The 9,704-nt window shown below is 42.8% G+C and overlaps 1 protein-coding gene across 1 annotated transcript in view; it reads left to right on the top strand.

Moving 5' to 3' along the window:
• The first annotated feature begins 4,838 nt into the window (after nucleotides 1-4,838).
• LOC100533285 (tandem pore domain potassium channel) overlaps nucleotides 4,839-9,704 on the top strand; it is a 159,456-nt gene continuing 154,590 nt past the window's right edge. Inside the window, 1 exon segment of the mRNA NM_001204588.1 lies at nucleotides 4,839-5,181. Within this exon segment, the coding sequence (NP_001191517.1) occupies nucleotides 4,839-5,181 (343 nt within the window).

The following is a 9,704-nucleotide window of genomic DNA, read 5'->3' as shown; positions in this document are numbered from 1 at the left end:
CACACACACACACACACACACACACACACACACACGCACGCACATACACACACACATACAAACACACACACACGCTTCCAACTCCACCTCCACCTCCACTCATATTATGCGCCCACGAGCCATTGCAAGTCAAAATGATTAGAGACGATATTCAAACCCTGTCTTGTCGATTTTCTATGGACTTACAACGTTCACGTAAACACCATCATCGTGTTGTTCAGAAGTCGCAATGTGACTCCGGGCTTAGTATGTCAATGAGCTTGACCGAATGGTACTCTCATTGGGCCGGATAAAGGCTCTAATACGCAGTTGCCTTGGCAACAGTTGCAACAACAATGGCCAATCAAAACAAATCTTGTGACGAGCACGACCGACAGCACGGGCTTTATGGGAGCTCATCACCCTCGAGTGTTGCTCGGGCTCGGACAAGGATCGCAAATCGCGAATAGGGAATATTTAATAACATGGCTCCAAAACTGGCTGTGTTTATTACCCCCACACTGCTGAATAAACATTTGCCCTTCGATGTTTTCTTATTTTGGGAATTCGAAATAGGTCGATATTAACACCCGTTGTCAATTTAAATGAAAAATAATTTATTATCATCCTGCACGCCAAGTGACCTAAAGTTAAATACAGAACCATTGGCAAAAATTTTAAGTTTGCCTTGTTTTGTTTTGTTTTGTGTGGGAAAGGAGCGTAATTTAAATGTTCATGTTTTTAACTTTCATCAAAGAGAAAGGTATAATTTGAGAAATAATTCCTTTCAGGAGCAACAGCCACACACACACTCTGAGAACACAATACTTTGTTTTGTACTTTGAAGAATTACGTTTCGCACACATTTGCTGATGACTATTTTCGGAGTCAATTAATTTTGCTACCAGCTTATTGAAGGCCTGCACTTATGATAATTGCTTGCACCCAGTCCCTTGGCAATGATAGCACTTGTCACGTAATCTATTGCAGAATCCAAAATAGAAAAAATGATTTCATGTGATGTAATATGTACTTGTAAGAATTTCTACGTCACGCGGAGGCGCTGAATGGTTTAATTTTCAAAGCATGTTGGCAGTAAGTCAACATTTCGGCTCCATTTCTTAAATTGGCGTTTCATTTGTTAAAAAATGTTTTTGAATCCACTGGGGGTGGGGTTTGGGGCGGGGGGTGGTGTGATGGTGGATAAAATACCATCAATTAAAACTTCCCATTCTCCATCACCATAGTCTCTCTCACATAACAAAATGTTGCCCTGATTGAATTTCTGCGCCCAACGTAGTAGTTATATTTACGTAATACTATGTGTAGAGGCGTTCCGTTTGCTCAAATGCACATAGAAGCCTTGTGTGGGTGTTATTGAACTCTGTTGTGGATTTAGTTTCTAAGGCTCTTAGCTCGATTAGCTCTGTCCTCTCGGAAATGGGCGTTACGTTTGGAGGTCCTGTGCCTTAATTAATGACTTCACAGTATTCAAAGGGGCGTTACCTCCATAATGCATTTTACTAGTTAGGTGTAAAACGGTGCGTGAAGAGGAAAAATTCCAGTCACTGGTTTTATTACGGGGTAAAATGTATTTTAGAAAATCATCAATCAATGGAGAAGTACTCAGTATTGCATCGACAGACAAAGAATCGTAGAATCGATGATCAGGTCTCAATCTGTCAGGCAGTCGTTTGCTCAGGCCTGCTGTTTTAGAAGGAAAAATCACGTGATAGAACACGATTACTCTTACAGTTGATAGCAGTTTTTCGTCTAGGTCAGTAGATGTGTCGTTAGGTCTGCTTTTGTTTATGACATTTGATTTGCTGATCGTACGTAGTTAGCGAATCTGAAACGCTCTTCTTCCAAGCTCAGATGCACTTATATTGCGCCATATTATGTTGGGTTTTTTTCCTAGTTTCAGTTTTGTCAGCTCAGGCAGTAAATTAGTTTATAATGTCCATTCAGCATGCTATTGGGAATGTTTTTAGAGCAAAATCATGACATGTTAATCAATCTTGTTTTGCAATCGCAGTCGTTTTTTTTCAAATTGCTGTAATATCTTGACATGCTTTAAAAAGCATACCCTGACCAACCTTGCCATCTTTGCAAATTACGTTCGTTTCATCTCATATTTTGTTTCCTTGAAATGAAACTTTTATTATTATCTTCTACTTTGTCTGACTTGCAAGAATTCGTGCCGCACATCATCAGCGTCTTTCCAAAAACTACAAAGTCGTTTTTGGAAATTTTGTGCAAATTAATGGAACGTTGAGCACCCAGAAACAGAACCATCACCACGGCACGAAATATTCTTCAAGTAAGAACTAGAAAGGAAATAACGAAACGGAATGGAACTAGATTGTAAAATGCCCCTTGGTGTCTTTATTTGAAGAAGGACTTTATCTGAAAACACACAAAAACTGACCTGGACGATTGTGAAATGACGTTGACGACATATCACTCTTGGCCATATTTTCCAATGTTTTTAATCTTTCAATCTTTGATTTTAAAATACAATTCACACTTAACAAAAGCTTGTGTTTGCTTTTAATTATAAATCTCTCTCGTTCAACCATCGTAACGACGCCCACCCCCCCCCCCCCTTCGTAGCTTAGTTGAACAAGTTCAAATGAACCTGGTTCGAACTCTCAAAAGGACGTTCTTGAATTTGTACATAGGGTTTTAATGACACTCCACCCACTAGGCTTCCTTGTCATGGATGTACTTTGAATACATAGGTCCTGCTTTTGAACTTCTTTCTGTGCTTCCATCCTTAGATCCTAAAACGAATGCACTTTCCGGATACGTACTTGAGTAAGCAATTTCAGCTTGTTAAGACGTTGATCCATAAGGATGGAACGGGTAGCACTCAACACGCTCTGTGTTGGTGAAATACCGAGATCCAAGGTTGCATCTCCGTTCAAAAGCAGAAAAAGTCATTTACGCTGATTTAATTTCAATCCATCACTGCACCGGCCCATACTTGGATTAACGAGCATAACTCTTTCAAAGACAATCATCCGGGCATAAATCATATCGTTTTCATCATGATCACCCACACAGAAATCACAAAGCCATTAATCGCCCACACCACAGTGAGTTTATTTTGAACTTGACATTTTCTGTTTTCTTTTTTTTTTCCCCAGATATTCAAGTTCTCAACTAGACCGTGAAGACAAAAAGCTTGGAAGTATGTAGGAAAGCAAGTCCAAGGTTCAGATGATTGCAGACACCCTCTTTCAAGTCTGATTCTTGATTTTGCACCTTTACCTGTGATCGATTGCCTTGCAGAAGTGAGTGTGGTTTTTTTTTTGTCTGAGTGCCTTCTTAACTTGGCGTATGTGAAAATAGGCTGAGTGTTGATTTCCAGTTGTTGTGCGCCCTGAGCGAATATTAATCCAGCAGGAGTACACATTAAGGAGTTGGCGTCAAGGAATAAACGCCAACATTTGTCCAAAGAACGTAGTCATTTTAGCAGCCCAGACGTTCGCTGGGTTCAGGTTGCTGAACATGGCTCTAAACATCGACCAGAACCTCACCTAGCGACAGAGCAGCAGCCACGCCTTAAGACATCATCGCGTCACTCAAACTTCCCTTGGTATGTGGAGAACCCCCAAGTGCGGCACTGGGCGAGCGAGCAACCAATCAGCCTGGGGAGCGACCATGAAGGGGGAGGGGCCGGGGAAGCACGGGAGGACGGAGAAAGACGAGGCTCCCTGACAGAGGGAGGCCGGAAGGTTTCGAGTCCTAGCGACAGACACACAGGCTCGCCGCGGCATTACTCGCGGGGTGAAGGTCACGGCCAAGGCGTGTTCTTCCGGGTCGAGCCACGAGGAAGCGGGAGAAGTCACGGCAGTGCCAGCAGCAGCAACAGCAACAACAGCAGCAGCAGCAGTGGAAGTGCTGATGGTGGTGCAGTTGGTGGGGCCGCTGGAGGAAGCCTTGTAAGGGCAGGAAGCAGCGAGAGTAGTGCCCACTCAGGGAAATCTTTGTTGTCCAGGAGAAAGAAAAACAGCCCCAAACGGATATCGGTAGGCCCTGCTACCGTCCGAAACGACACCAAGGAGGCACAATCATACAGACGGCACCCCCAACAGCTGCCTAATAGGGGTGGCGGTAGTGGAAGCACCAGCGCTTCTGGGGGCAGCAGTGAGGATCAGGAGGTTGTGACTCACTACGACACCGCCAGCACCTGCATAAGTGCTGGCACCACGAAAAGCCACAAGGTCAACGGCTTGTCTGCTCATAGCTCACACGATCACTCTACAGCTGGGACAAGTTCTGGGGGGCCGCAGATTAAAATCTATCACAGCGATTACCCACAACCAGCGAGCGTACTGCATAACGCCAACAGTGGCAGTAGTAGTAGCAACAGCCTCGGCCTCTCTGATAAAAACGGGTACCATCACTCTCTAGAAAACGGATTCCACAGTAGCAGCAATAGTTTGAATGAGCATAATAGTTGGCGCTATAAGAAACAGAGGCAGGTTTCGCAGTCTTTAGAGAATAGTGGTCAGGACCCAGGTCAGGCTCAGAGTGAGACTGCTGTGAAGATCCACGACATCGTCAAGAACGGTCGTGAGATCTACCCGCCTGGGGTCGACTCGAGAAGCGCCACCCCTCGCCTGGTGCGAGACCACTCCCCCATTTGGGTGACGCGGACCAGCCGGCCGGGAGCCCTGGCGGACCCCGAGGCGCAACACGATGATGACGAATGGGCGGAGCGAGTGAGTTTGAGTGACGCGAGTGATTACCACTACCCAGAGCCGGGGCGGCACAGCCCTCGTGCTGGCCTCGACCCGGCGCGAACGGGGCGTGGCAAGAAGGCCAGCAAAGCCAATGCCCGTTCGCGCCGGATGATGTCTCGGCCTGGTAGGCGTGGCTGCTGCAGGATCATCCACTTGAAAGAGGACAACGCCCGTTTCCTCCTTCTGGCCATTGTCATGGTCTTCTACATGCTCTCTGGCGCCGCCCTCTTTACGGCGCTGGAGAGGGATAACGAGGTGGAGGAAAAGAGGATCTACGACGAGATAGTGAAGAACTTCAAGGAGAAATATACCATGGTCAACGAGTCGGATTTACAATACCTGCTGGATAAACACTCGGAAGCGGAGACGGCTGGCATTGTGGGCAACAGGAGACCAAGATGGGATTTCTCTGGAGCCTTCTACTTTGTCGGCACTGTCGTTTCAACTATCGGTAAGTCTTGTTCTGTCATTCTGTTCACCTGTCTCTTCATCAAACATGCTCCACACAGCTGGAACCTCAAAGATGATTTCAGGGCTGCATGCAAAATGCATTACTTACTAACCCCCATGTTAGTACTACTCTCATTGTCTGTCTGAAATTGTATTAGCTCTTCTTCTTCTTCTTCTTCTTCTTCTTCTTCTTCTTCTTCTTCTTCTTCTTCTTTTTCTTTTTCTTCTTCTTTCTGTAATAACACACACTCCTATATTCTCTCGCAATTTTGTCTGCTTGGGTTGTTTTGATTTCGAAACAGACTTCTATGTCCTGTTCTTATCTTCTTTAATGTCTACTCCTTTCTCTCTTGTCAGTACATCTGGTTATTCTGACCATCTCATTTCCTCATTTGTAGGATGAATGGCGTTTCAGATATGTCCGCTTTTATTTATCGCCTACTTTGTGACTGAGAGCTTGCCTAATGATTGCAATTAATGGGGGTCTGTTGCTGCTACAGAAAGCTATTCCATTTCTAATAATTGCATTAGGTGTTCCTTCTTCTTAGTACTGGCCATTGGGGAAAGGGGGGGGGGGGGTGAAAACTGTTGGACTAGAAAGGTGAAAGAGTAAAAAAAAAAAAAAAAGGAAACAGAAACGTGGGAGGATGAGCTAGAAACCATGAAAATGATGATCAGAAAGAGGAGGAGGAAGAGAAGAATGGGGAGTTTAGTCATATTTCAGACAAAGTGTCTATTTCAACTACAGTAATATTCTCAAAATACATTTGCTACATGACGTTTATAACCAGAACGTTGTCCTCGAACATGATACCAAAAAAAACAACCAACCTCTTAGCCTTCGAAACAGCATTATCTATCTCAAAGGTAATTGTAAACGATACAAAAAGTGCTCAAAATGTGAGGCAGCGTGGTGGAATCAGGCTCTCGTCAAAATAATAAAATCGAAGAAAACAGCAGTTTTCTCCCTGCTTAGCAATTTTTATCAAATTTTTGTTTTTGGACTAAAACACCTTTTATGTCAATTTACAAAATCATTCCTTTGATGATGTCACCGAAAACGTTGATTAAACACACAAAAAATATAAATTTATCGTTTCCATGGACTCTCCAGCTTTGGAATTTACCTAGCTTTGGCGGCCATTTTCTCACTAATTTTACCTCTAAAACCAGGTGACCCCCACCTCCTTCAATCCAAAATATCTCTACTTCTATTGAAGATGGATGGGTAATTTTTTCTTTGAAAGCAAGACAAATGAACAAGCTTTATGATGATACCAATAACTCAATATGCCCAAAAATTGACGAGAGCCTGATTCCACCACGCTGCCTCACAAATGTACTCTCGAAAGTGCTATAAAAATACGGAGCTACAGAATCCTTTCAAAGTAGCAGCTGTTCCCGCTGTTTAGTTGGTATTGTGGAGCGTATTGACGTTTACAATAATGAATTTCTTTCTATACCTGAATAAGTGCATATTTGTAACATGTGTTGTCTAATAAGTCTACAATGACATAGTATTACGTTGTCGTCAGATTCAGATAGTGTGGATATTAATTGATACCAATATAATAGTGTACAAGCAACCATCTAGAAAAAAAGCGACATACTAATATATTTCTCTACATATTTAGTTTTTCAAGCCAGCCGATTTCCATCTTATTTATTTTTCAATGTACTGTTCAGGATAAGCGTATGGCTCTCCTCAAACAATATTATTCAATTAACGGCTTGTATGAGAGTATGTGACGGAGCAAGGTGTCGTTCTATCGAGTAGCTTTAAATTAAACTTTCAAAAAAGCATTATTTGTTTGTTAGGCCCATTTTGCTCTTTTTCGTAGGCTTCAGTTTTGCTGGGGGGGGGGGGTTATCAGAGCCTAAGTTGGACTTTTCAGCCATAATGAGGCAATTATAGCCCCTCACTAGTTGATTGACCGGATAGTGCATGGTCAGCTCAAGCGCCAGACTGACGCCACATCCCCGTTTAAAAATTTAAAAATATAAAAAAATCATTTATTATACACCTATAATTGGCATAGTGAATAATATGTAATATAATATACGTTTGTATCGGTGTCGTATAATGGCCAGTTTATAAACCAATTGCGTACAAGTTATTAATTAGTGACCCGAGAATCTGACAATAATAATATGTTGGTTTTTGTTGACGGCGGTGATATGAATAAATGGCGTCTTTGCTCCTGTTTCTGATCTGCTTAAAACTTAGCTTTTATGACGCTAATTTTTCTTCTCTGTTACTTTACTGGTGTTCCGTTTTCGTTGTTGTTGTCATTGTCGTTACTGCTTTCTTTGTTGTTGCTGGTATTATAGTTTAGCTTTTATTTGTTCCTTTTATTGTTTACTACTGTGGATAATTATCTGAGAGTTTTTTAAATTGTACTTTTTACACTATGTGTGCAGGCTGTGGGTGTGAGCAATGTGGATGTGGATGTGAGTTTGTATGTTGTTTTTGTATGTGTGGGGGTTTTTTTTTGGGGGGGGTGATTCCTCCTTTTTTAGAGGGGAAGGGGCGAAATGAACATGTTAAGAGCTCTGTGAATTGAACAAATATCTATAAACACAAAAGTAATCGAACTTTACGGTGTCATTAAAGATGGTTCCAGTAGTGAACAGGGTAGAGGGTGCCCACGTCCCTTGTGACTCATTGGAGCAGAGGAAGATAAGACTAACGCTAACATTACTTAAATGAAATCCCACATCATCACTCATCAACACCTCTATTTCTAAAAACCATCATTGCTCTCAGATAAATTACTTAGATTTATAATCCTTGATCTCTATCTGTAACAGTTACTTGTCATACTAAGTATGCACGTAATACGTTATTGGGCACTATCATACGCACTCCCTTCTACTAATCAGATGGCGTCAATCTCACACCCCACACAAACTTAACCGTGTGTACTATCTCAGGGAAACACATGGATATATTAATATAGTATGCATACACAGAGAAAATGAAAAAAAGAAGCAGACGAAAGAGAAGAAGAAAGAATTCTCCCTTTTTTAGTGCAAAGAATAGTATTACCATACGTATGATATAAATTAGCTTTATACATTTGCTGTCATCAGCACTCAGGAACAGTGTAAACGCCCTGGCTCTCGCATGTTACTGTAAACTTCTTAACCCACTAAGACCTGGGTCTCAGCCAATGACCTACTGTTTAACCTCCTTGGTCTCAGCTGACGTCATTGGGTCATGGAATTTCACGTGCGTCGGGTCAAAGGTCATTGGTCTGTCATCTGCATCCTTCACGGATGTCTGGGTCGCTACCACCAGGAGCAATGCGTGATGACAGAGACGGAATCCAGTTAAGAGTGCCCCGAGACTGAAAGGTGGGGGGGGGGGAGAGGGGCTGCTTCCATGTGTTTGTATGTGTGTGTGTGCGTGTGTGTGTGTGTGTGTGTGTGTGTGTGTGTGTGTGTGTGTGTGTGTGTGTGAATAATATCTGTCTATCTCAACCTATCAAGCAGATCAAGTAAAGAATTCATAAACTGAGTTAAAATCCCCACCGTTGGCATTTCTGAGTGACGGTAGAGAATTGACCGTCCCACCGATAAATCCAATCGTATTTACTATTTTAGTGGTTTAAATTTCGCAATGCTCTCGATTTCAGTTCATTGAAAGGGACAACTCACTCTCATTTCTCCCTGCGCAGTTCATTGTCGGCAATATGAGACCCACACTAAATTACGTTTGAACGAGGCGGGTATTTAGGAGAGAACCACCATGAAAGGAGCGGGAATTTAAAATCGATGCTGCCTCTTTATACGTTTACACGAGCCTGTTTTGGGTGTGATGCATGTCGTGTAGTAAATTAAAAAAACATGTTGTTCACTAATTTGCTGTTGTTTACTTGTTCCACTCTCTGAGTCACAGAACAACGACAGCAAGCATCATGCTGACAAACGATTTGTGTAAAATAATATGTTTTAAAAAAGGAAGCACTTTTTTCTGTGGAGCGTGGGGGGTGGGAGTGGGGGGGTATTGTGCTACAGAGGGAAGGTGCCGTGGGTTTTGTTTTTAATGAAGGTGTTTTCATGCACTCCTCACCACAATTTACGTAGATCAATTTTGGAGACGGGCTTCGAACCTGCTTCTCAAGGGAAACCTGGGCTGAGAGGATACAACGATGCAGAAGAAAGACTCCATAGAAATTCTCCCCATCATATAGCCGACAGTTCCCTTTTAAAACAAGTATTTATCTTGAAGGGGGCTGAGGGGGGGGGGGGTTGAACTGGAAAAAGCTTCGTCACTCAGAAAGCTGATCAGGGATATCAGTCATTAGGGGCCGTGAGCACTTTCAGTCAACAGCCAGGCCTGTGTTATAACCTTACGCGTTACCTGCAACAACAGCCGATAGGCTTTAATGCGGACTGCTGAACTGTTCAAATGGAAAAAGCAATGTGTATCTTTTGTGCGACTTCTTTAGCTTCATGACTTACCTACTCTCATCTCTATACGGGGAACATTTAAGTTCCGACGCACCAAGTCTTGCCCCC

This window comes from Aplysia californica, unplaced genomic scaffold, assembly GCF_000002075.1.
Source record: "Aplysia californica isolate F4 #8 unplaced genomic scaffold, AplCal3.0 scaffold00363, whole genome shotgun sequence".
Lineage (NCBI taxonomy): Eukaryota > Metazoa > Mollusca > Gastropoda > Aplysiida > Aplysiidae > Aplysia > Aplysia californica.
The sequence above is the reverse complement of the archived record's forward strand: the minus strand, read 5'-3'. Positions and strand labels throughout refer to the sequence as shown.